The 26,606-nt window shown below is 52.1% G+C and overlaps 2 protein-coding genes and 1 non-coding gene across 3 annotated transcripts; 1 reads left to right on the plus strand and 2 right to left on the minus strand.

Moving 5' to 3' along the window:
• Positions 1 to 2,417: 2,417 nt before the first annotated feature.
• On the minus strand, positions 2,418 to 3,443 carry C2cd4d (C2 calcium dependent domain containing 4D). The gene has a single exon (XM_076863150.1). It carries the CDS (start codon positions 3,441 to 3,443, stop codon positions 2,418 to 2,420), a length of 1,026 nt encoding a protein of 341 aa, XP_076719265.1.
• Positions 3,444 to 12,818: 9,375 nt separating this feature from the next.
• Them5 (thioesterase superfamily member 5) lies at positions 12,819 to 19,977 on the minus strand. Its single transcript, XM_076861540.1, has 6 exons — positions 19,855 to 19,977; positions 18,407 to 18,608; positions 16,909 to 17,047; positions 13,943 to 14,053; positions 13,197 to 13,321; positions 12,819 to 12,862 (listed from the first exon to the last, which is right to left on the minus strand). Exons 1-6 carry the CDS (start codon positions 19,975 to 19,977, stop codon positions 12,819 to 12,821), a joined length of 744 nt encoding a protein of 247 aa, XP_076717655.1.
• A 3,268-nt stretch (positions 19,978 to 23,245) lies between these two features.
• Positions 23,246 to 23,318, plus strand: Trnaa-ugc (transfer RNA alanine (anticodon UGC)). The gene has a single exon. It is a non-coding gene; the product is annotated as a tRNA-Ala (tRNA).
• Positions 23,319 to 26,606: the final 3,288 nt, after the last annotated feature.

The raw sequence follows: 26,606 nt of genomic DNA on the forward strand, positions 1-26,606 counted from the left end.
GGTTGGTTAGAGTCACAGTCAGAAAACTTCAGCGGAGGCTGACCCCAGGCGAGTACACTACACTGTCTCATCTATTTCCTACTTTGTAAAGTGGAAGTAATAATACCTACCTTCCTGAGCGGTGGTGGTGACTGGTACGAGAACATGCACCAGTGCCAGGTAAAGTTCAGGGCCTGGCACAAAGTGTTGAGGTTAAAAGAAAAGAAGGGTATTGTGTTTTCTCGCTCCTTGTCTCTACAATCTTCTTTCCCTCTCTTTACCTGACCCTCGCTTTTCTATTCCCTTTCCTGCTTTGTTTTACTCTATATCACCAAGTAACATCCTTTCCATTTTACTGGCTCGTGGTGTGACATGTCTGATCTCTGTCTGTTTGGATCACTACTAGATCCACTGCCTGGATCCCCATAGACCCTCCCTAAGTATTTGTTGAAGAGATGCCTGAATGAAGGTTTTATGGGACCTCTGAGTTTCTGCTTGCGTTCCTTCATCTCATTCTCTCTTTCCCCCCAGTACTGAGGACTAAGCCAGGAGCACTCTTTCACTGAGCTACAATTCCCAGAACTTTTCGTTTTATTTTGGGACAGGGTCTCACTAAGTTGCCAGGACTGGCCTTAAACTTGGGATCCTCCTGCCTCAGCCTCCCACGTCCTTGGGATCATAAGTGTGCATCATCACTTCCGGTTCTTTCCGGATACTCCGGAAGGGTTGTAATGGAAGGGTCTGAAGAATGGACACAATACAGCAGTAGGGATAGAACTAGACCAGCAGGTGGGCTTCTCGGAGGTCACATGTGTGAATTCAAGCTGCCAGGATGTGCAAGGATTGGAGAGCTCCCATCCTGGGGAAGGAGCGACCTGGTGGGGAGTGGAAACAGACGGTTGAGGATATTGAGGTGAGGTAATTGACAGCCCAGATTCTGGAGCAGACTCTCTAGGTTCAAGGGCTAGATTTCCTGTTGACTAGCTCAGTCAGGCCCAAGGTCACATTGGATGACAGTAGTGCTTGCATCCTCATGGAGTTGCTGGGAGGGACACACGACTGGGACAAGTTGGTGTGAGAGGGCTGTAGCTGTTAGCCTCCTGATTGCTTGGTCAATGCTGCCCCCTGGTGGACATACCTGGAGCAAGATTTCCTGGGCCCAGGGCGATGTGGTGGGAACCTAATCAGGGGAGGCGAAGGGACTGGGAGCCTTTGGAAGGGAGAGGTATGTTTGTTGACTGCATTTGCTGAGTGCCGAGGTGCTGTCTGGACCCAGCAGGCGTAACCCTGATGCAGGGCACAGCTGGCACCTTGGGAAGTGGGAAAGGGCCCAAGTGGGAGGGAGCCAGAGCTGGAATGACCTAGGGCCTCCTTTCTTTCCTTCTCCCTCCTCCAAGCTTGACCTGAGCCAAGAGGAACCAGTTCCTGGGAAGGTGGAGGTGGGGAGAAGAAGGTCACTGTTGACGTCAGGGACATTCAGGTGGGAGGTAAACACAATCTGACCTACATTTATTAATGCACTTTCCATCCCTCCTCCTTCTGGCTGGGGCAGCCTGTTCTGGCACCCCTGAGAACAGCGCTCACACTCTGGCCACACCCTCCTCCCCAGATCTCCACCCAGGGGCCTTCTTTCTCAGTCACTGGGTATCCAGGTGCTGCCCTGTTTCTTGACTCTAGCCTGGCCCACCCGGCCCCCACCAGAGCAGCACAGGTACAGAAGGGGTAGGCAGGAGGGAGGCAGGAAGGTTGAGGGGTTCTGTGTGTTAGTCTGACATCCCCTGACACACTCCCAAATTTCATTTGTCTTCAGGACACATGTGAGTTTAAGGAATCGGTAGGACCAGGTGCGGTGGCTCACACCTGTGATCCCAGCAGCTCAGGAGGCTGAGGCAGGAGGATTGCGGGTTCAAAGCCAGCCTCAGCAACTTAGCGGGGCCCTGACCAACTCAGACTCTGCCTCAAAATAAAATATAAAGGCTGAGGATGTGGCCCAGTGGTTAAGCACCCCTGGGTTCAGTGCCGGGTACAGAAAGGAGGGGTAGGGCGGGAAGGGCTGATTTCCCCCGTGCAGCCCCGAGGAAGCTTGAGGGGGAGGTGGTTTGTGTTGGCTTCTGTCACAGAGCTCTTGCAGAGTGACTGTGACTAAAGGGTTCCTGGAAGGTTGGGTGTCTCACGGGCCTCCCAGACCAGGCTTCCGGAAGCAGCTCTGCTGGAGAATGCTGCCTGATGTCCTCTGAGTTGGAGAACCAGGGAAACTGGATGAGCTTCTGGTCCTGTGTGTGGTCTGGTCCGGGGAAGAGGGTAGCTCGCGACCCCCGAGCGCAGGATGCCCATGAGGGGAGGAACAGAGACAACCTGGCATTTTATTAGTAAAAATAAATACATGCGAAGTATCTGGAAAGAAAGGAGACGGCGGGCCCCGCGGGAAACCCGAGAGTCTACAGGCTGAGGTGGGCGGGCACCAGAGAAGACCCAGGGCCGAGCCCCCCACCCAGGGGCGGCAGCAGGGCCATCAGGGGCGTCTCGCACTCGCCCAGCAGCACGTCCCTGCGCAGCCCGGCGCCGCGGTCCAGCACTTTGGCCCTCAGGCTGCGGGCGGCCAGGTCTGGGGGGCCGAGCCCGTCGAAGAAGAAGTCCTCGTTGAAGATGGGGTTGGCGCTGCATTTGACCACGCGGCTGCGCTGGGCGCGCGGCCGCACGCGGGGCTGCAGCCGGAGCACCACGCAGCAGCCGCCGCCGCCGCTGCCCGGGCCGGCCCGGGGCCGGGGGAGGGCCTCCGCGCTCACGAGGCGCAGCCGCAGCCGCCCGGGCCCGGCCTGGTACTCGGCCGAGAGCCGGAGCTGCCCGCCGCGGGGCCCGAGGCGCAGCACGCTGTCCCGGGTGGGCCGCAGCTGGCAGCAGAGGACGTCCAGGTGGAAGAGCGGCGGCGCGGGCGGGCTGCGGTCCGACGGGGCGGCCTCCTCCCGGGGCAGCGAGTGCGGCCGGCGGCGGCCGGGCCCCGGCCGCGGGGAGCCCCAGGGCGAGGAGTCGGGCGACGGGGCCGTGTCGCCGTCGGGGGCCCGGCAGAGGCGCAGGTCCGGGGCCGAGACGTACAGGCGGGACTGCGCCGGGGACAGCCCCGCGGCCAGGCCGGGCGGCGAGAGGAAGAGGGACTCGCGCCGGCGCGTGTGCGGGCTCTCGGGCAGGAAGGCCCAGCCCTCGCGGCCGGCCAGGTGCGGCAGCGAGCAGGCCGCGGGCAGGCTGCGGGCGCCCACGCGGGGCCCGGCCCGGGGCCGCGCGCCGCCCGGGTCCCGGAGCCGCGGCGGGATGAAGAACTGCGGGATGCGGTCGGGGGTGAGGACGTTGGGGAAGGCGCGCGGGGCTGGGCCCGGGGCCCGGCGCGCGGGGAGCCGGCTGGAGGGCGCCCTCCGCGCGGCGGGCTCGGCGGCCCCCGGCCGGCAGCCGGCTTTCTCCAGGAGCCACATGAGCGGGTCGGGGGCAGGAGGCTCCGGTTCCGCAGGACCCAGGGGCGCGAATCCAGCGTCGCAGTTGGGAGGGACGGACGGACGGCGAAGCTGGGCCGAGAGAGCAGAGGACCGGGGGTGGGGGATGCTGAGAGTGAACCGCCCGGGCGTCGCTGCGGCGCCCTGGTCCCCAGACTCCTGGGGTGCACGGTCCCTGTTTGAGCAGGGAGGGGAGACGAGCTAGCGACGTCTGGGGACGCCGGGGAGGACTGGAGCACAGGGCCGGGCGGTCTGTAGGTGCAGACTCGCCATTGCTAGAGGTGGCCACCCCCTCTCCACACACCCACTAGGACCCAGAGGTACTGTGGGGGGCAGATCTGTGGTCACAACCCGTCCAGATCCCGAATCCGCTCAGACACGCGGTCCCGGTAAAAGAAAGCCCGGCTCTGGGTGGGCCCACTGCCCTCTTCCCGCCTTTCTTAAGATCTGGGCTCTTCGCCTAGTTCTGATCCGGCTCCCCTGGAGCCTCCCGGCCCTGGTGTCGCGGGGCGAGCGGCTCGGGACCGTGCTGTCCTTCTGCCCTCAGCCCCACCTGCCTCCTTTGGCTCCTCCCTCAAGTAGCGCTCCCCTTCTCCGGTGGCTGCTGGCCACCAGGGGAATCGCTTCTGCTCCTGGCAGCCGGGCACACACCTGTCTGCTGGCCTGAGGACTCCGGGGCCGGTCCACGGAACCGCACCCCACCCCTTATCTCTGACGACCTGCTCCCCAGGATCCAAGTCCTACCGCACCCCGTGTCCGCAGGGCAGGCCGGGGCCCTTGGGTAGCCCCTCCCACTCTCCACTCTCTCCCTAGGTGACCGCCAAGCACAAAGAGACCATTGAGCGGGCTCGGGAAGGACCTTCAGCTGCCCGCTCACCGAACCCTGCACCGTGTCACCGGAGCGCGATCTCCGACTGCTTGCCGGGGAATCCAAGCCTAGGACCCGCTCGGTGGTGCGCCCGGAGCGCAGGCCTTACCTGTGGGCGGCCGCTGCGTCCTGGCCTCTGGCTCTGGCCTGGAGGCGTGCAGAGCCGCTGGGGAGCAGCTTCCTCTGAAACCTGCTCCCCCAACCCAGTCCTTCTGGGAGGAGCTGGCAGGGGCCACTGCTGTCCACGTCTGACTTCTTTTCCTGAATAAACACACCTCTGTCTCCGCGGCCATCAACCGGGCCTTCTTCCTCCAACCAGAGCCAGGTTTCTAGCAGCAACCTGCTAGTCCTGGACCTGGGCTGCGTGGGGGTGGGGGGGGGAGAGTTACAGAGAAGAGTGCGATTGCCAGCAGTGGCCAGTGGCTGCCATTCTTTTCTGTGCATCGGCCCCACTCCAGCCATAGCCATGGGGAAACCCACAGCCATGGCCACACAAAGCCCATCTTCTTGAAAACCCTCCTTGCTGGAATCCTGCCTTGTCATCCAATGCAGGTTCTAGAGCCATCCTCTCAGTAGCTCCCAGATACCGCTCCCACATCCCAAGGAAAAGTGGCCAGGTTAGGATACTAGAGCCAGAGACACTGAGGACAAAGCTGGATCCCCCAGGGTCAGAATCAGGCTGGCCTTTGCCCTCCACCTTTGACAGATTCCAGGAAGCACAGGCTATGTCTGATAGGATGGGACTCACAGTTCTGCTCCAGGCACCCCGACCATCAGTCTGTCAAGGAGGCCAGTTCCTTCCCTGTTAGGACCTTAGCATAAGCTATTTCCCCTCTTCCTTCCCTTCATCTTCCAGATCTGGAGACAGTATTACTGACTCCCTCCCATCTAAATTAGGGGCACCTATGTACACTTACACAGCGCCCCACACCTTTCCTTTATGCCATTGGTCACGTTTTTTTTTTTTTTTCTACTTATGTGATTTTTTAAAAGATGTCTGCCTCCATTATTAGATTATAAACATCCCAGACAATGCTTAGCACAAGCCAGATGCTTGATCAGGATTTGACGCATGAGCAGAACCATACTTGAATTTGTTTGTACATCCATTCATTGAGTTCCTAGAACATGCCACACACTGTGCTAGGTACTGCGGGTACCCAGAGTCGGTAGCTGCTGGGGGGAAATAGACAGTAAACACTGACCACCATCATAAGACAGATTGTGAAACGCAGGAAACAAACAAGACGAGACAAACCAGCTAACGCCCATTATTTTGTAATCTGATACTTGAAGGTTTTGACAGAGCAAGTGTTTTTAGGTTGGTTGACTTGTTTGGTTTTTGGAGATCTTTAGTGATCCCAGACCTTTCATTCCTAACTCAGCTCAGTCCTGGTGTTTCTAGGGAGGTCATCTGGCTCTACATGCTGCCACCAAGAACTCCTGCTTTGGGGGAAAGTCCGATGGTCTGGAGATTGGGGCTTTCTAGCTTTTTGACTTCTTAATCTCTTTGGAAGTCAATTTTCCCATCTGGTAAATAGAGAGGCTCTACCTAACAGAGTTGGTGTGAGGGTTAAACAGGATAACTCATGGGTATTCGTTACACTTGCTTCTGCTAAGAGTGTGAGAAAAGAGAAACCCAGCTTGATCTAACTTCATAATGAATCCATTTTTGACTTCCAGAATAAGTCCAGAAATTGGGCAGGATTCAGGAATATTTGATTTTGTGGCTTCATCCATTCTCAGCTGTAGTTACTGAGTATCTCCTATGTGCCAGGCACTGTTGGGTATATAGCAATGAACAACAAATAAATCACCTGGCCAAGTGTAGTTTAAACATTTTTTTTTTGGGGGGGAATGCAGCAATGAGAAATAAGGTAGCAAAGAAGAGAGTTTGGTAGATGGAAAAAAAAGTGTTGAGAAAATTAGAATGGTAGAGGGTGCCAGGAGAGTGTGTGTTAAAATAGAAGGGTGAGGGGTGGCCGCCTGGGGAAGGCAGCAGCTCAGTCATGATGTGGGTGAAGGAGAAAGGGAAAAGCATTCCAGGCAGGGGGGATCCCAAACACAAGGGCTGGGGCCACGGGGCTTACCTGGAGTGGTCAAGGAGACCAAGGGGTCAGTGCGGCCAGAACAGAACAGACGAGGGGGAAATTAAGTCAGAGCCCAAACAGGGTCGTAAGGTTAGGGTTGTAGCCACTGTAAAAACTTTGCTTTTATTTGTGGTGAGTTAAGGAGGGATGTGGGTAGCCTTCCATGTTAAAAAGATCTGCCTGGCACCTGTGCTGGGATTAGGATGAAAGGGCAAGGGCAAGGGAGACCAGGTAAGGGACGGCGGAAGTGACCTTGGCCTGAGATGGTTGGGGTGCGGATGGGGGCGGGGTACAGTGGTCAGTTTCTGGACATATTCTGAAGAGGATCATAAAGGGTTTCCTGCTGGTTCCATCCCCATCCAAAGGGAAACAATGAGCCAAGATCTTTGGCCTGCCCAGCTGGAAGAATGGAGTTGGCATTTTACCGAGAGGAGGAAATATTGGGCAATCTGTTGAATTTGAGCTATTTGTTAGGCATCTGAGGGAAACGTGGAGTAGGCAGTTGGATATATAAATCTGGAACGCACAGAAGAGGCCCTGAATGAATCTGATGTCACTCATCTTCATTTCTGTAGATCAGGATTCTGACCCAATAAGAAATGATGGGCCAAAGCGCAGCAGAGCTGAGACTAGAACCACGTTTTCTGTCTTGAGAGCAATGTTCTTCCTTGTACCCTACGAATCCTTCAGCTCAGGGCAGGGCTGTTCCCTTAGAGTATCGCCCCCTCACTTCTCCAAGTGCCATCGCTCCCACCCCCTGAGAACGTTTTAGTCCGTTTTGTGTTGATGTAACAATACCTGAGATGATTCTGGGAGGCTGGGAAATCTAAGAGATGGTGCTGGCAACTGTGATGGCCTAGGGCCGAGTCCTGGCACGGCAGAAAAGGACAAGTGGGCACACCGAGAAGAGAGAGAACACAGGAATGACCTCACTTGACAATAATTCACTCTCATGAGAACAAACCCACTCCAGAAAGGAATGCGGTCATCCTTTTAATGACCTAATCGTCTCTTAAAGACCCCTCTTCCAAACCCCACTGCAATGACAATCAACTGTCAACATGAGCTTCAGAGGGGACAGAACACATTCAGACCATAGCAACTTTACAGGTGACCCAAGGGTCCTTATTTCCTTGCTCTTGCTGGTACCATTATAGAAGAACACTTAGGTGGCTGAGCAGCACAATCCAGGTGCAGTGGGGCTCAACTCTAATTCCAGCTACTTGGGAGGCCGAGGCAGGAGGATTGCAAGTTTGAGGCCAGCCTGGGCAATTATTTTGAGACCCTGTCTCAAAATAAAAATAAAAAGGACTGAGGATGTAGCTCAGTGGTCAAGTCCCCCTGGGTTTAATCCCTAGTATGGAGAGAGACATGAGGAAGAGGAAGAAGGAGGAGGAAGAGCGGGAGGAAGAGGAAAGGGGGGGGGGAGAGCAAGAGGGGAAGGGAAGGAGTGGGAGGGGAAGAGGAAGGAAAAGAAGATTGGGCAGCACAGAGAACTTTTCAGGGTCCAGGTGAAATGGAAGACGCAGAGAAGTTCAGGCCTTTCTTCCAGGTAGGCAGGCGCGGAGACCTTGAGTGGTGGCTTCGGGCAGCATGACTTGGCCACAAATGCCCACTGCAAGCCCTGGTGGGTGATAGGGTTGGTGACAAACTGTGTCTTGCAGCTCTGGCTCCCTGCCCAGGACCTGTGACGAATGACCTAGGTCTGGTCTCTGTTCCAGGAGGGCCTCAGGACTATGGGCTACTGATGTCCACTGTCTTCTTGAACTGGCTGATCTTACAACACCTTACTCTTTGGTTTCTCTTGGCACTCGACTCAAGCACGTGAAGGACACGTATCTTCTGCCTTAAGCAGGATAAGCCGCCGCGTTTTCCTGCATGGCCTACTAGATCCGACCCCACCCACCTCTGCAGGAGCTGCACTGTCCGTGGGCATGAGTTTGTAAATGTGGAGGCAAGGTGGCTACGATACTTGGCCTCCTGGGAAGGAAAGCCACCTGTTAAAGCCCTGGACACTACAGAAGTGTCCTAGCAGCTGACGGCCTTATTTCTTTTCAGGACCCTGGCTACCCAGCTGGCCGAGTGGTTGAGGCTGACACTCTGCAGATTTCCACCTGGGCCTATTGCTGTTAGAAACTGGCCCCAGCAGAGAGGGGCCAGGACACATTCGACCTATGTATATGGAACCCCAGACACAGCTATTGTATTATTCTTTCTTTTCTTTGACTGCATAGGATGAACTGTATTTCCCTTCGTATACTGGCACTATTGAAGGAAAGGATTAGGTTCTCCGTGACCATGAATAAAGGCAACCAGGTTTTCAGTATACAACGATTTGGATTCTGGTTTTAATAGATTCCCAAGGGCCACTGTGAAGGTACAAAGGAGTGAGGCTTTTTATGTGAGTACACAGAGGAGAGGATAGTGAGTTGGTCTAAGATTTCTGTCCATGGCCTTCAGTACATTTCCAGCTTTTGGGAGGCCCTGGGTCAAGGCCCCTGTAATCTATGTCTATCTGTCTGTCCTCCATCATTTGGGATTAATCGATTGCCTAGAAGCTTGTGTCCCAATTTCTGGAAAGATCTCTCTCACCAGGGCTGCCGAGTTTGTACACAACTTTCCATGCCACAAAGGGGTTAATTTGCTCTGATCTCCTCAGTCCCGAGTCCCAGCCCTGAATACCGGAATTCCAACTCTGGCTTGAAGACAGATTCCTCATTTACCAGGACAAGGGTTTGGACACGGGCTCTTCCTTTTTCTACTGTCCCTTCTCTCAAACTGAGGAAGGGGCTGCTAGCCACTCATTAAACCCATTTCCCTTTCTTCTTCAACATATAGTTAGACCATGTTTTCCAGCCAAGCTCCCTTGCAGTTTTACGGGGGCTTGTGACTGCGTTAGGGCCAATGGAACCACTTCTGGGCCTGGTCCCCCAACCCCTCCTAAGTGGATTCTCTCCATTTATCCGGCAGCTGGATGCCAACACCCAATAGGACTTTTTAAGTCATGTACTTTGAAGATGGCAGAGATTTTGTCAGTCTGAATGAATCCTAGATGCCACCCACTAGATCTCATGTGGGTGAGAAACGCATTCTGAGAATTGGGAAGCTGAGGCAGGAGGACCGCAAGTTCAAGGCCAGCCTGGGCAACTTAGCAAGACCCTGCCTCAAAAAGAAAAAATAGATAAATGAAAAGGGCTGGGGATGTAGCTCAGTGGAAGAGCACTCCTGGATTCCATTGGGAGAAAAAAACATCTGTGAAAGATATGGATTAAGTTGTGGAGATTTAAAGGCTTATCTGTTTCAGCATTTGGCTTTATCAGACCTAGTAATAAAACCCTTCATGATATGCCCCGGGAGCTCTCTTTCTTTGGTAGAACTCTCCTTATCTGGACCTCTTCTGAACATGTCCACGCACTGGCCTTAGTGCAGTTCTAGCTGTCGTAAGACAGGGCTCACCTGGTGCAATCCTGCCCCTGGGCTCCCCAGGGCCTGGGCAGGTGCAGGTAGCCACTGCCTCCTCCACTCCTTAACTCTCCCCACTGCAGACCTTCCTCCTTAGGAATGGCACCACCTCGTTGCTCTCCGCCCTCTTTCAACAGTGCTCTTACCTGGCACGTCCACTATTGCCCCTGGGTTTCCCTGCTGTTCCCACCTTCCTCTTAACCAGTTTGTGTTGTTATTCTTGTCACCTGTTCGCTACCCTCAGCAGACTCTCAGCACACCTTGGTCACATGTGTACTTGACCAACTTGTTTTCCTGATCCCCGGGGGGCGTTATCGGAGGCCTGGCCTCCTACTTCACTGAGAAAGCTGAGGTGCTCTGGCATGAACCCCTTCAGTCCCCATCCTTCTCTGTGTCCCCACCTCCTGTCTTTTGTCCCCACTGTCATGGGAAGCTCTTCTCCTGTGACTCCCATCTCCACCCGTGCTCTCTCCATCCCTGTCTAAGACAAGAGAGCTGTCCTGCTGGATGGCACCTCTCGATCCCTTAAAAGTTCCAGTCTCTCTCTACTAGCTACTTCCAAAGCAAATTATGGATACAATCAAATCTCTTTCCATGAATAACAACAAAATTCCCAGAAAGAAAAATGTTCTCATTCCCCATTCATTTTTCCACCCACTATCCTGTGGATTTTGCTCTGACCTCCATCTTTATTGCCAAATCTGAAGGCCTCATTTTATTTATTTCATTTTTTTTTACCTGTTTATTTTAACTGAAACACAAATATATTAAAAAACAATGTGTTTACATAAAATTAAAGGAAAATACATCAATAGAGAACTTTCCAAATTTCCTGGATTATTTTAACATTAGGAGAAAAAAAATAAAAGATTTTTAGAAGTTGAGACAAGAACCAGGTTCGATTCATTATGTTCAACAAATGAGTGGTAACAAAATTCCAAAACCCACCAGGATTTTTTTTTTTTAATTTTGTTCTTTGTTTTAAGAATGACATTTTATTTCTGGAGGCATCTGTTTTTCAGGGAAAAAGATATCAAAATTTTAGGAAGAAAGGAAAACCACTGAAATGTCTTCCTTTGAATTCTAGCCAGACAATAAAAGGAAGGACCCCTTTACTGATTCATCCGGAGACCACATTGGACAGCTCCCGTTTCTCGCCTTCTCTTCAGCCGTTGATGCGGTGAACCTCGTCTTCTTAGGGACGGTCACTGCTATTCTGTTCTCACGCTCCTTGGTGGGTCCTCGATCTCGTGTCCCAACTTTAAACCTTAGCCTGGCCTGAGGCTCTGTCTTTGCTCCCTGTCTTCCATCTCTGTCCCCCCTTCACCGCCCTCCACCGTCACTCTGCATTAGCCATTCCCCAGGGCTCCAACGACAGTTTTTATGTTGACTCATAAATTGAATCCGTGGCTCATCTCTGGAGCTCCCAGGTCACAATATCCAGAATCCTGCTGGCACTTCCTACCTGGCAGAGGGTCCACGGGTACTTTAAACTCAATGCCCATCAAACCAAGCTCACTCTTCACCTCTCCTTCAAGCCTGCTCTTTCTGTGTTCTAAGGGTGCCACCTGGAGCCCCTGCCCGGAGTCCGAGACTTGAAGTCATCCTAGACAGCTCTCTTCACCGACCTGCCACATGGAGTCAGTGGGAAAGCCCTGCACTTCTTACACGTGTCACTGTTCTCATCTCTGTGGTTCTAACCCAGGCAGCCCTTACGGTTCCCAGCAGAGCCCTGCAGGGCCCCCTAACCAGTGCTCTGGCCTTCAGTCTTGCTAATCCCTTCCTGCCACCAGAGTCCTCTTTATCAAAGCAGAACTTCATGTTGCTTCCCAGCCCAAACCCTTTGAGGCTTCCTTGGGCCACAAGATGAAGTTCAGGCTCCATAGCAGGGACTGTGAAGCCTCCCACGGCCCGCTCCTGCCCTGACTTTTCTCTTTCCTTGGACTCTTGCCTTACTAAACGCCTGGCAACTCTCCAAAGTCCCTGTGTCCTTTAATGCCACTGTATCTTTGTCCCGACAGTTCTCTCTGCCTGGAAGTTCTTCCCCTTCTCTCCTGCCTGGTACAGGCCCAGCTTCCTTTACAAAGCCTTTTCTGACTGGGTTCTGTTTTGGTTTGGATATGAGGTGTCCCCTCAAAAGCTCACGTGAGATAATGCAGTAAAATTTAGAGGTGAAATGATGGGGTCATGAGAGCCTTCACCTGCTGAGTGCATTGACCCCCGAGTGGGTGAACCAGATGGTAACTGTAGGTAGGCAGGTAGGGTGTGGCTTGAGGAGACGGGTCACTGTGGGCAGGCCTTTGGGCTACCTATTTTGTCCCTGGTGAGCAGAGCCCCCCTCCTGTCATGCTATCCTGAGGGGCTTTCGTCTTTTACGCTTTCCACCAGGTGTTCTGCCTGACCTCAGGCCCGGGGCGATGGAGTTGGCTGACTGGACTGAGACCTCTGAAACCTGGGGTACCAAATAAACTTTCTCCTCTAAAGTTGTTCCCGTCGGGTCTTTTGGTCACATGGTGAAGAAACTGACTGAACATGCTCAGAGAGTAAGATGGAGCCACCCGCTTTGGGTTCACACTGCTTTCCTGGTGTAGCCAGAACAGGGAAGGGAGGAGCTTGGTGGGGCGCTCGGTGCTCCTCCGTGTGCATGCTGGGGCCGGGATCCTGGCTTTCAGGGGTACGTCTTGTACCGGGTGCCTTTCCCAGTGCCTGGCACCTGGTGGGTGCTCTGTAAGGTCTCCTCTTGGTGCCAGGTGGGAGGGTGGCAGAAGGAGGCCCTGGAAGGACGTTTATTTCTGTACAGAAGGGTCTTGGGCCGAGCATGGGGCAGTGGGAGTTTATTTACTCAGAGGAAGTGCCCTCTCCTCGTCTCCTGGGGACCGTTTCTGCTCTGATGAGGGTCCCCAGCAGGCAGGGTCATCAGGGTCGGCATAGTGACCACTAAGGGGATGATTCTTCTTCCAGCTGCCACTGAAGGAAAACACCTGCAAGAGAAAGGGGAGCTCATCCGAGGGCGGGCAGCGGGGGCTTCACTGAGCTGCTCTGAGCGTTTTGCTGCAGGTCAGGAATGAGCGGGGACAGTCCTGCAGTTCAGGTTGGGGAACATCTGATCTGGGGGTTCCTCCCTTCATCCACATCCCTAGCAGTTCCTTCCCCCAGAAAGTCAGATCCCAGCTTGGGCAGGGCCTTTAGCATTCTTCCTGCCTCCCATTTGCTCCAGGCTGCGTGTGTGTGTGTGTGTGTGTGTGTGTGTGTGTGTGTGGGTGCGGGGGGTCGGGGGGAAGACTGGAGACAGGCTGAGGCTAAGGTCTTCTTTACCTGAAGACTTGGCATAGACCGTCTCTTGGTCTCTGCTCTGGGTGATGCAGGACATATAAAGCTTCTGGTCTTCAATCTTTTCCACTTGGACATTCAGTACAGCCAGAGAGCCCACAGGGATCAAGCTGGGAGAAGAGGCAATGTAGCTCACACCCATCTCATCACTCCCTCTTTTTTTTTTTTTTTTTGGTACTGGAGATTGAACTCAGGACTCGACCACTGAGTCCCATCCCCAGCCCGATTTTGTATTTTATTTAGAGACAGGTCTTAGTACCTTGCCATTGCCGAGGCTGGCTTTGAACTTGTGATCCTCCTGTCTCAGCCTCCTGAGCCACTGGGATTACAGCTCATCACCCTTTTTACCCCCTTCTCTTCACCCCATCCTTCCTCAAGGGCTCATAAGTAGCTCTGGGCTCAAGGATGCCGTGTGGCCAGGAGGTAGAGGAATGCTGGTGAGTGGGTTGGGGAAGGACGGTGGCTGGCAGGGCTCCCAACCCTAGTAGCCAAGGATAGCTACCCCAGAGACAAAATGGGCCGTGCCTTCAGCTAATGTCCCAGGGATTCATACTTACTTTTTTACTTTTTTGTTGTTTAATATTAGCATCCAAACATTATTACTATGTTTTTTTTAAAATCTTTGTTTATTCATTTTTATGTGGTGCTGAGAATGGAACACAAGGCCTCTCATGTATGAGGCAGCGCTCTACCGCTGAGCCCCAGCCCCAGCCCCAGCCCCTCATACTTACTTTTTGAATCTGATGTTGAGATTTAGTGTGAACAGCCCCTCTCCAGCCAGGTAGGCAGTTTTAGAAAAGGTCTCATCCATCATGGCTGCCAGGGACCCTCCGTGAGCAAACCTGGGTGGGGGGGGGTATGGGGAGCAAGGCTAGGACTGAGGCTGCTGGGCAGACTGCCCCATGGGGCCTCCCCTCCACCCGACATGAACACCCCCTGATGTGTCTCCCTTTCCCTGGGCCCCCAAGCATGGATCTTTAGCCTCAGGCAGCTACCCAGGAGAAGACACAGAGCTGCACCCCATGTGATTAAATCAGCAAAAATTAACTGTTTTTCTCTTGCTTTGCTTCAGCATATGCTGGTAACCACTCACACAATTATTTTAATTTACCAGGAAAAAACTGTTTTTTTCTCATATAGTTAATGGAAAACATTTTTTTCTGATTCATTACCTAACTGCTGGCAGCAATTGCCATAACTTGGAAGGGTACACACATACGAGGAATGAGGAATGGGAAAACCCCTAAACTTTTTGCTTTTTGACTTAGTCTTTGAAGCATGGTCTCGGGCCATGTCTAGCCTTACCGTCATCACAGTCAGGCTGGGCGCGCGCTCTCTCTTCCTTCCTTCCTTCCCTTCCTCCTCCTCCTCCTCCTCCTCTTCCTTTTCTACTCCTCCTCCTCCTGTGTCTCTGTGTCTCTCTTTCTGTCTTCATACAAACCGAGGGGTCCTACATCCCAAGCCCATTTTATTTTTTATTTTGAGACAAGGTCGCCCCAACTTCCTGAGGCTGGCCTGGAACTTGTGATCCCCTGCCTCAGCCTCTCAAGTTGCTGAGATTACAGGCATGTGCCACTGTGCCTGGCTTGGGCCCACGTTTTCAATGTGACTTATGACTTATAAAGTGCCACCAAGATGGACTTCTGAGCTGTGCTGCCCATGGAAAAGGGAGAGCCGCTTCAGAGGGTGTCGTAAACATTCACTGATCTCAAGTGTGTAAAGTTCTCATTCTCCTTTATGCAAGCTGATCTCCACCCTTAAGTTACTTCATTTTTGGTTAAACTGGGTAAAATTGAGAGGCATCCAACTTTAGAATGCAAAAACAAAAGACAGATTTGAGTTACTGATTTTTGAAAGCTCAGTTGCAGTTCTCCATGGACCCAGACCAGCTGTCCACATTGTGTGACCATGGTCACTCTCCTGCTCCTACCACCTTGGCTTCCAAGGCCCTTGATCCCCCTCCCTCTGCCAGGGCCGTGGCATCATACCACCTGGTGGGCTTCTTGCTCCAACACGCATTTTTTTTTTTTTTTTTTTTGTACCAGGGATTGGAACCCAGAAGTGTTTTTTTTTTTTAATTCCACTGAGCCACATTCCCAGCCCTTTATTTTATTTCATTTTTTATTTTGAGACTGGGTCCAGTTAAGTTTCTTAGGGCCTTGCTAAGTTGCTGAGGCTGGCCTTGAATTATAATCCTCCTACCTCAGTACCCACTGATACTACAGGCGTGCACCTCTCACCTGGCTTTGTTACCTGTTTGATTTTGAGGAAGTTACTAAATCTCTCTGCGCCTTAGTGTGCCCACTATGAATTCTGAATGAAAATAATTTCTATTTCATTGGATTAAATGAGTAAATGTTTGCAAAACCTCATGCACACTTCTAGGGACCCCCTCTCCACCTTACAAATTGCTTAACAGGGGCAAAAAGACTTGGTGTCAAAGAACTCCAGATCCGTTCTTCTCTTCTGGTCCTCACTGACCAGAAGAAGGACCCATTGGCTAGTACTGGTTCTGTGGGCAGTTCTTGGCCAATGATAACTGCCGCCCACTTCTGTTGGACAGGGACCCGGTGGACACCAATCTCCTCCATGAACTCCCCTTACTCCACTGACTGGCCTCAGGGAGAAAGAGAGAGAGGCTGGCCTCCTCTGTGCCTTTGTCACCTCCACAAGCCCCTAAATAAAAGTCAGCCATGCATCAACCTCTCTCCTGCCTCCTGAGGATTTTCTTCTTCAGAAGGGAGGGGATCCAGGTCCCAGGTAGGATTCTAAACTATTCCCCAGGGTCTGCATGCACTAGTGTGGAGAACAGTGTCCCCATGGAGGAGACCTTTGGATTGGCCACGGGGACCAAGGGCTGTGTCTGTATCCATGGCCTGAAGAGGTGCTGATACCTATTTAGCGCTGTGAATTCTGCCCTACCACCGATCCCACCTCAGGCCTCAGAACCTCAAAGCAGATCTCACCCACTCCTGTCTCTCTGCAGGAATTCCAGCACCACCAACTGCCTTTGTTGGTTGCCTGGAGCAGGATTAGGGATGCAGAAGGCAGACAACCACAAGCATGAGGCCCAGGGCCAGCCTGATCCTTGTCCAGGTGAATTTCTCCCTGGGCCTATTACAAGTTTGGTGGCAGCAAGGCACAGCGGAGAGAGCTGGAGTCCCAACTCTTGGATTAGAGTCCTGGATCTAACTTTGCTGCAAGTTCCTTTACCTCTGTGTGCCTCAGTTTCCCCATGAACAAGACATGGGGTTCAATAAACAATGTCTGATAGCTACATTGTGCTTTATGAGCACTCACAGAGGCCCGGGCATCATGTCTCTTAGTCACACTGGCAGGTAGATGTTATTGTCTTGGGTTTTGGGTAAGACTAAGACCCCAGAGGTCAGATTGCTTACTTGCTGCCGTCGATCAGGACCAGAAGTCAGGCTACTGATTCCAGATCTTGCCCTCCTCCAAGTGCATCATGTCCTCTCCAAGTGGCCTCTCAGGTCTTTTCTTGCCAGAAAATTCTGAGAACTTGATAAGGGGGCTCTCCCTTACCTTCATGGGGACTGGACCAGATAGCCAAGCATGTCCTTCCTGGCCTTGGAGGATGCCACCCCAGCTCCCCACAGAGGTGTAGATCCCAGGGCCTACTAGGTCTACCTGTGAGCCAAGGAGGAGGCTCCCAACCTGGCCCTTCCTATGGCCTTACCCGGGAGGCCCCTCCAGGTAGGGGCCTGGTTGGAAAAGACAGACCGACTTCTTCTCGAGTGGGTGGAAGAAGATGACATACTCGTAGCCTTGTCCTTCGACTTGGATGCATCTGGTGAAGATGCGCCAGTCACTTTTGTCTGGGGAGAGATGGGCAATGTCACTGCTGGAAAGTGAAGGGCATGTGAGGGTCTGGGGGCGTGGGGCCTGCCTGCCAGGATGTAGGACCCTGGGTTGAGCCATGCCTCTGGTTCAGGGTCAAGGACAGAGAACCTTGCTGGGTGTGGTGCTGCACATCCATCATCCTGACTGCTCCAGGGACTGAGGCACAAGGCAAGTCCAAGGCTGACCTGGGCAACTCAGCGAGACCCTGTCTCAAACTATAAAATGAAAAGGGCTGGAGATGTAGCTCGGAGGAAAAGAGCCCCTGGATTCAATCCCCAGAGCTGAAAATAAATGAAGAAGGACAGAGAATCGGAGGAGACCCAGGCTCCACCTTCAGGGAGTCTTCGGTCTGGAGCAGAGATAATCCCTGTCTTCAGAAAGCCTATGTCTGGGAGGAAAAGCACTCAAGAAGTCTCCCGGCTGAGTGGAAAGACAGGACCTGGGGCTTTTCAGGTCAAGACTTGAAAAGACTAAGTGTCGGAAGTTTAGGATGTAATTACTCATATAATTCACCTATAATTCATTAAAAATAGTCATACTAAAAAAATAATAATAAAAAAAAAGCACAGCTATACTAAACAGTAAAATAAGTACAAAAAAGTCCACCAAAGTTCACATCCTCCTCCCAAGACAACAACTACATCCTTTCTTGGAAATACCAAGTTCTTGAAAAGAAATTATTTTAGTGCCCCTGCTTTTTTATTGGTTTTTGTGGTGTGGGGGTTGAACCCAGCATGCTAGGCAAGAGCCGGACCCCGGAGCTACAATCCCGCCCACAGCCCCTGCTTTGGGCCATAAGCCCAGGAGCCATCTGCCAGCTGTGTCGCTCACTGGGCAGGGACCGTGTATACAAATGAGACGCATAAGAAAAACAGACAGACAGACAGACACACAGAAGGAAGGGTGAAGGTGGCACTCCATGGATCAGAGCTGGCTCGCTGGTGGGGATGGTGCACTGAGGCCTGCGGATGCGGAAGTGGGGTCCACTGGACTTTCTGGGTTCGGGGAGGAGGGCTTGGGATAAGGCTTGACTGTGAGGGAGGAACACCAGGGAGAAGCTGGGAAGGGCGAGCGCTGAGCTGGCAGTTCTCCAGTGGGGACCCCACAGGAGACTGTTCTCTTCAGATGGGAGGGAGGGAGCCAGAGACCTGAAAGAGTACCCTTCTCATCTGCCGCTAGGCTGCAGCAGAGGGTGTGGTTAGACAGCAGGTGGAAGGGAGTCTTCGTACACAGGCAAGGGAGCTGGGTGGCCCTCACTGAGGGTCCCAGGCAGGGCCAGTCGACGTGGGTTGGGGTGGGGGTGCACTCACAGACTCTCCCAGGCCTGGCCTTACCTGAGGCAGCTACCAACCCGGACGGGAGCTTGAGCCCTTGAATGTGGTCTCTGTTGGACTTGAAGGAGGGCAGTTTGACCCAGCCGTCGGACTTGGTCTTTTCCAGAAATTCCTGGTACAGGCTCAGCATGTCTGGACACCAGCTGGCATTGGGGAGGGCATAGTCCTTCAAGTCTGTCTTCACTGGACAAAACCTTGAGACCTGGGCAGGACCAATCAGAGAAGGAGATGATGTCCTGGAGGGTGGCCTCCAGGAAGTCTCATCCTGGTCTGGGGGCTTTTCAAGCTGGAGTGTGGACAAGGGCCCACCTTTCCGGCAGAGGCTTGGGCACTTCAATGAGTGACTGGGCAAGGGACACTACAGAGGAAAACAAGGGGGGGAAAGGAATGGGCGCAGTGGCAGACACCCACAAACCCAGCTACTTGGGTATTTTTGTTTGTTTCTGTTTTTGAACCCAGGACCTTGCACATGCCAGGCAAGTGCTCTGCCACTGAGCTACATCCCCATCCCCAATCCCAGCGATTTGGGAGGTTGAGGCAGGAGGATCTCAGGTTCAAGGCCAGCCTCAGCAACTTAGTGAAGCTCAAAGCAACTTAGTGAGTCTCTGTCTCAAAAAATAAAAAGGGCTGAGGATGTGGCTCAGTTGTAAAGCATCCCTGGGTTCAATTCCTGGCACCAAAATACATAAATAAGTAAATAGAAAACAAATGAATAGATAAAGTAAAAATAAAAATTACAGCCATGGGCTCAATGTCAATACAGTACACTTTTTCTAGAAGCCACGAGTAGTTCTTTGCAGCTGAGAACTGCTAGTATTTGCCCGACAGTATTAATGGGGAAGTCGAGAAAATATGATTCGGATTGCTTATGAGAGCAAGAGCTGATATACACTGTCTTCCTTGGGGAGTGAGACCACTGTTGGCGAGGGGACACTTTTATAGCCCCTTTCCCTCCGGGGCTGCTCCAGCTCTGTCCACAGGTGTGCCTAGGCAGAACGGCTCCTTTGAAACATGTACTGGCACCCAAAGACGTGTGGTACCGTGGCTGGGGCAGGGACAGTATGTCCATCTGTGGGACAGGGGGTGTCCTCTATAATGTCGCTTGCTCATGTGCCAATTACAAATATGGGCAGTTTCTTGCCAAGACCTCCGTCCGGGCCCCCTCTCTGGGGATACCCCAACTTAGCTGCAACCATCTGAGCCCCACGGAAGAACAATGACCAGCCGGTGACCACACAAGATTCAGACCAGGTGCGAGTGTCCTGGTGGGTTCAGTTTGGGATATGGGCTACATGGCATCCCCAAACATCTTCCCGCTGCCAGAACAAAGAGCTCCCCCCAACACTGCCCACCACCCTGACTGCAAGCCAGAAAAAGGAGACTGGGTGTGTTCCTCCAGCCCGGGGCTCTGGGGGGAAAGGACACCGCGTAACAGAGCTGGGACTCACCAGGGAGTCAGTGGAGGATCCAAATGCTGCGGCAGGGTGGAGTCCGGGCAGGATACAGGGGGTCCTGAGAAGGGCTCTGCGGTGTCCCAGGCTAGCTGCCACCTGGAAGCTTCTCCTCATCATGGCTGAGAGCCCGACCAGGCGTGCGGCTGACTTCAAGTGGGCAACAAGGGAAGTGGGCCCTGCCCTGTTGCGTCTGGGCTGCACACTTGGGCCACCTCCCACGGCTTCTCCTTTCTGTCGCAGGCTTCTTTCAGCAGGGAGCAGGAAAAAAATGAGTGGGCCAGGCTGGGCCGGGCTGTTGCAGCAACATGCTGGGGCTTGGGGCTTCTAGCTGGTCTCAGAGTCCCGCCCAACGCTTGGGGAGGGGAAGAGCATGAATGGGCAGGAGGACTGGCCCGAGATCAAAAGGAAAAACTGTTAAAGGAGTAAAATGTACATAAGCAAGCAGTCTGGAGCACAAGGAGCCTTGGAGAGCTGCCCTGCGTCTGTGGAGGAAAAATCTAAGAAAATCTCCAGGCAGAAGAGGGAGGCCTGTCCCTTTATGGAGTGTTTGTAGCATGTGTCCCACAAAAGACAGGATGACCTGGAATGATGGGGGGACTCAAAACCCAAATCACAGCCCGCAGACATTCCCTTCTTATAGTCCAGACAAGGCTGACAGGGAAGGGTCCACTTGCTAGTCCCTGGCAGAGGTCAGGAGTTGGGAGTATGTATATAAGAGGGAGACAGAAAATAATTTGGAAGGAAGCAGTTTATCAAGAGAAGGCCCATACTTTGGGAACCCCAGGGAGGGGGAGAACACAGTGCCGGGTGTGAGGGGCGGGGGCAGGGAGCGGTGGCTTATTTTTTAATTTTTAGTTTTTCAGGTGGACCCAATATCTTCATTTTATTATGTGGTGCTGAGGATCAAACCCAGTGCCTCACGCGTGCCAGGCGAGCGCTCTACCTCTGAGCCACAAGCCCAGCCCATGGTGGCTTTTTTAGAGAAAAATCTGGAAGCTTTGTGTGAGTGGAGAGAAGAGCTCAGCCTATGTCGGCAAAGTCGTGAGCATTTTCCTGTGGCGCTGTTCCTTCTATTGAAGAAACCGTTTTAGGCCAATTTTCCATTAAAAGTCCCAGTTTTTAATTTACTGAAGTAAAGTGGGTTCTAAAGATCAGAACTGTGCAGAGGTGGAACTGTTGGGTAGATGTGAGACACAAGGGCCAGGCAGGGAAAGCATGTGCCAAACAGCACGGAATTCTCAGGGAATAACGTCTCCAGACAAGAAGAAGACATCCTGGCCCAGTGGCCCCTCCTGTAATCCCAGCGGCGTGGGAGGCTGAGGCAGGAGGATCACAGGGAGTAGGAATGGGCAGGAGGACTGGCCTGAGCAATTTAGCAAAGCCCTTTCTCAAAGGGCTGGGGATATGGCTCAGTGGTTGAGTGCCCCAGGGTTCATCCCTGGAACCAAAAAGAAAAAAAAAAAAAATAAATAAAGGAAGACTGATGCCCTGATCAGAGACTGACCAGAGTCCAATAGCCATAAAATCTATAAAAACAGTTTCCAGTTTAAAAACAGTTGACATGGGCCAAGATCAAAAGTTGCCTTTAGGTCCTCAGCATGTCGTTTTGATCTTATTGTAATTGCAGATTTACCCCTGCCACCGTGGGTTTCTCTTGTGTACTTTTAGGTAAAAATGTGAGGAGTGGGATTTAGAAGTCTGATGCACTCCAACTGTCAATCTAGAGCTAGGAGGTGGTGCTTGGACAAAGTCCTCCAAAAGAAGTTTCCCTTAGCTCCCAGAAAACTAGGAAATAAAGAAAGTATTGTTGAGCCACGCACAGTGGTGCACACCTGTGACCCCAGTGAGTCAGCAGTTTAGCCAGGCCCTAAGGACTTATGGACACCGTGTCCTAAGATGAAACATGAACAAAAGGGCTAGAAATGTGACTCAGTGGTTAGGCACCCCTGGGTTCAATCCCCGGTACCAAAAAAGAAAAGAAAGAAATGAACTGTTGACCTCTTTTATGAGACCATATTCCTCTGTTATTCAATAAAGTTTGCTGTCCTTTTGCTTGAAATCTTGCTTGAAATCTCTCATGAGAAAGTAAGAGCTGAGGATTTCCAGGTAACAGAATGCTGCTGATGCTGCTGATATGATGATGACAGAATTATTATGATATTTTGGCCGCCTCTCAAAGATCAAATGGACTCAATGTGGAAAATTAAAGGAGTTGTCTTGTTAGTGAACCAGGCCCATGATGCCTGCTACACCTAAGTTTGCCAATCACCAAGACAACTCAGTTTTGCAAAGAGAAAGAGTTTTATTGGCAAGGGAGCTGAGCTGGGAGGGGGAGATCCAAGTCTCAATCCAACTCCCAGAGGCTGGCGTTTGGGGAAACTGATGTGATAAAGAAGCAGGGTGATTTAAGGCATGGGGAAGTGACTGGAGTCATCGGTGGCCTGTTCCTCGTTCTTCATGAAATCACCTTCAGAGAATGGTGGTGTCAGCATGGTCGGAGGTGGGGTTGTCTGCCTCCTGAGGTCAAAAGATCACTCATCAGACAGGCCCAAGTGAAGAGTCGGTGCTTTTGACAAAAATGGCCTTCAAGTCCCTGAAAAGGAGCCTGGGCAACCATTATCATCATCATGTCTCACCCGTCTGAGGCAGTGTCTACGGTGAAGCTAGTGGGAGACTGACAGCATATCTCAGCTCTGTGACCTCCAGCCAACTGAGGGGGGCTGGGCTCAGGGAGAAGAAAGACAGTACCAAGTGTTGTCCTGTAAGGGAGGCTAGGCCAGCTGCGCTCCTTGGCCGGTCATCATCAAGGTTAGGAGTCTGTGTTCTCTGAGGTCTTATTCTTTTGATGGCTACATTCCTGAGAGTGGCTCTCAAGTCCTTGAGAGATGCTTCTGAGCCACAAAAGATACATATTTGCAATTGTATCCTCTTTTGTACCTTCTTTTGGTAAAGGCACAGTAAATGGCTGGATTTTAGTGTGGCCCTCTCCTCTGTATTCGGCTGAATATGAACATTTTCCTTTATCTGCTACAAAGGTTTGAATTCCTCAAGGACTGGAGGAACCAGTTTTGTTTTTTTTGGCTGATTCAGGCTCTGGGTCTAAGCAAAGATATTTGAATCAGTTGCTTACATTTGAAAACAGGCAGTTTCATACAAAGCAGAAGGTCAAGGCTCTCTCCAGACAAGTGGAAAGATCTGGCAACCATGTGTCTTCTGCAGCAGTTGGCTGGAGATGGTCCCTGGGTCTTGGCCTTGCCCCAGCCTCCCCTGGTACTGGGTATCCCTTGTTCCCTTGGCTGGCCTCTTTGTTTGGTCCTTGATTTGGGCTTGAGGGGGACACAGGAGAGAAAAGAAGCATCTTAGAAAGGGGGGATGGAGTGGGGGCTGGGGTGTAGCTCAGTTGGTAGAGTGCTTGCCCTGCATGCACAAGGCCCTGGGTTCAATCCCCAGCACCACAAAAAAAAAAAAAAAAAAGAAAGAAAGAAAGAAAGAAAGTCACTCCATGGTAAAGTGTCCCTGAGTTCAATCCCTAGTTTAAAAAAAAAAAAAACAACAAAAGTGGATGGGCTGAAGAGGACTTGGAGGCAAGGGGAAGAAGCTGGGGCTCCTTAGATACTGTGGAAGTCAACATCTCATGGCTCAAGAGCCACCCAGGAGCTGGCTGTCACCAGGCTGGCAGGTTTTCCCTGCAGGGTGTACACTCCAGGGGAATCCGAATCTCCTTTTGCTGAAGTAGGGGTGTAACAGTTTCCCACTTCAGTTTCAGAGTTTTTGGTTAAATCGACTTTCAGGTATTTGCGTCATTATGTAAATTTTGTTCTTGGTCTTGCTACACAGTACAGTTACATTCCCTTTCTTGTTTCACTTTTATCTTCCTTGAGTTGAAGGTCACCTTGTTTGGGCCAGCGACGGGTCCAGGGGAGTGCAGGGAAACTGCGGGGCTGACGAGAGTTGAGGCAGCCAATCCTCCCTTCCCAGCTGATGGGGGAGAGCATCCGGAGGGAGGAAACAAGCGAGGCTCTACTGATGTCTGTGACGTGGGACAGCAGATTCAGTGGCAGCGAGGGCATGACAGATTGGAGGGAATTAGAGAGCGCGCTGGGAGAAGTGGCTCTGAATGAGGAGGCTGGAAGAGAATGGAGCGGTTACTCTGTCTGAAGTAATCCAGGATGAGAAAGACTAGGGTCATGGAGAAACGGCTCCTTCCCCCCTTTCCAACTCTTTTTTTTTTTTTTTCCTTCTTATTCTTCACTCTTCCACACGTCTTATGGATTCTTTTTGTAAAACGAAGCCCTTCCTAGATGTGGACTGAGAGGTCAGCTATCCACAGAGGTGGAGGGACACTCAGCTAATGTTTCAATGAGTCTTATTATGCTATAGAACTTGGGTTCCAAGATCCAGGTTGTAGAAACTATCAATGCTCCTGGAAAGAATTTAAGCACAGACAAGGTTTTTATTAAGGGCTTCTGTTAGAGCGAGAAGAGGCAGCAAACAGGGAACAGAAATTCCAGGCTGAGTCCCGAAAAGTACACGGAGGAATAGCCTTGATGGCATCTGTGTGTAGGCAGGAACCTGGCCTCTCGATGTCACCCATGGAGAGGTGGGACCTCAGGTGTACCTGTGTTCTCCATCATGTTTCTTCACAGGTCACATGTCTCATTACCATCTTAAACCTCAACCTGAAGGTGTGCGTTTTGCTGTGATAATAAGGGACGTGTAACTGTGCATGATTTCAGTGACCATTCTGCCCAGTCATTCCCCTTCACCACTAGGAATTCACTCTGTCACCTGGGAAAGTGTCTGACGTCCTAGTTTCACATAGTGCAGACCTCGCTCTGTCTGGCCTGAGCTGACCACATAGTCTCAGGAGCTGCACTGACCCTCCCAGCCTCCTGTCTCCTACTGTTTATCTCACACCCATAGCCTTGAGGACGGGTGCACTTTTAACTCCTAGTTTTCTGGTGTGGCTCTTTACCCCCGAGGACTGAGAGCTGGCAGGGTCCTTATTCCCTTAATCCTAAAGGGTCCTGCTTTTCATGGGGGTTCCTGACTGCTGTGACAGCAGCAGAAGCTTTGGCCCAGGCCTTTTCCATCTGTAAGAATTTAACTCAGGGAAAGCAAAGAAAACTCCCCTCACAGAAAAGCCTGGGCTCCTTGGAGAAGCAATTACAAATAGTGATGTGGCAGTGCCAGATTCTGGTTGAGTCTGTTGCTCTGCCTGGTGCATTTCTAGCGGGCAGCCCTTGGGTAAGTGTTAAGTTTGGGGGCTTCTTTCTCTTCTCTCTTTTTGGCACCAGGAATTGAACCCAGGGGTCTTTAACCACTGAACCACATCCCCAGCCTTTTATATTTTATTTAGACAAGGTCTTGTTGAGTTGCTTAGGGCCTCACCAAATTGCTGAGGCTGTCTTTGAACTCATATTCCTCCTGCTTCAGCCTCCTGAGCCGCTGGGATTATAAGCGTGACCAGCGTACCTGACTTGGGGGCCTCTCTTGATGAGACAGGACTTGTACCCCGCTCATCCTGGGCCTAGCCTGACTGGTGGTTCATAGGAGATGCAGCAGTGGTGTTCTGGGACATGTTTGACAGTCTGCTTCAGGGTCGGGGATAAGGTGCTGGTGGTGGTGGCGGTGGGCCCGGATGTAGCATTTGCCACCATGGCCGATTTCAAATTCCCAGTATGCAGTCAGGAACCTTGGCTGTGAGGTTGGGAAGCCATGTGCACAATCAGCTCTTGTCCGTGGTCGAGGGGTCTGGCTCCAGCCGGCCGCTGCAGGAGAGACTTCTGTGGCTTGGAGTGAAGCAACAGGATCAATGGAGGACTCAGGGGTTTCGGCACAGCAGTCCCTCATCCCAGATCTCACTCACTCTCGGTTCAGTATGTTTTGGGGTTCTATTCCCACACGGGGCTGACTGTGGAGTAGTAACTAGAGTCCCTAATCTGTCCTCCTTGCTGCCCCTCAAACAAATTCACGGGACCTTTTTTTTTTTGGTCTAAAGATATTAATCACTAAGGAAAATCATTAGATTTCCAGATATCTGAGAAAGTCCTCCTCATCTTGGGTGGCCCTGGAAGCCCCTCTCAGATCTGGCAGATGGCAGTGGCCCCTCCTGTAGGCTGGCTGACTCCCTGCTGTGACTTGAAGTTTTCAGACTTTGGAGTGGTTTCCCCAGGCTAACCCCTAAATGGCCTTTCTGGATGAAGAATGAACTTCCCAGATGCCATTGCTGGACTCAGATCCCCTCCTGATGAACATGTGACTCCGTAGGCTCACTCTGAGTCATTTCCGGAGGTCTCCTGGATGGTGCATGACCCTGTCAGTCCATGGCTGATACCCAGACTTCTTCCAAGGCCTGCCTCTCCCTCAGGGGAGTTTGGCTGTGCACCCGCCCCCGCCATCCTCCTTGCTCAGCCTCCCAAGTAGCTGGGATTCCCGGCATGCACCTCTGTGCCCAGCTCTTGGGGAGCTTAGTTAGTTGGCCTGTCTGAGCCAGTTGGGCAGGAGTAGCTCTGCATAAAAGAGGAGGTGGGCACTGAGAACAGGCCACCCTGGCTCCACACCCCTCAGGAGTCTCCATGATGGAATGCAGGCCCAGTTGCCAGCTCTTCTGACATTTCAAGAAAAGGCAGCATAAATCCAGACTTTTATGTGAAACCTTGTAACCTTTAGATGTTGCAACTAATTTATAAAAACATTGCAAGTCTCTGATTGGGTCTTGTCCTGTGTTGGCTGATGGTCATGCC

Source organism: Callospermophilus lateralis, chromosome 7, assembly GCF_048772815.1.
Source record: "Callospermophilus lateralis isolate mCalLat2 chromosome 7, mCalLat2.hap1, whole genome shotgun sequence".
NCBI lineage: Eukaryota > Metazoa > Chordata > Mammalia > Rodentia > Sciuridae > Callospermophilus > Callospermophilus lateralis.

Excerpts from the sequence above, each read along its gene's own strand:
- Them5 (XM_076861540.1), bottom strand. The coding sequence starts at position 19,977 with ATGATGAGGAGAAGCTTCCAGGTGGCAGCTAGCCTGGGACACCGCAGA. Across the intron at positions 14,054-16,908 it reads TACCTGGAGGGGCCTCCCGG|GTTTGCTCACGGAGGGTCCC; the intron begins GTAAGGCCATAG and ends CCCCCCACCCAG. Across the intron at positions 13,322-13,942 it reads CTCAACATCAGATTCAAAAA|CTTGATCCCTGTGGGCTCTC; the intron begins GTAAGTATGAGG and ends CTCTTCTCCCAG.
- C2cd4d (XM_076863150.1), bottom strand. The coding sequence starts at position 3,443 with ATGTGGCTCCTGGAGAAAGCCGGCTGCCGGCCGGGGGCCGCCGAGCCC.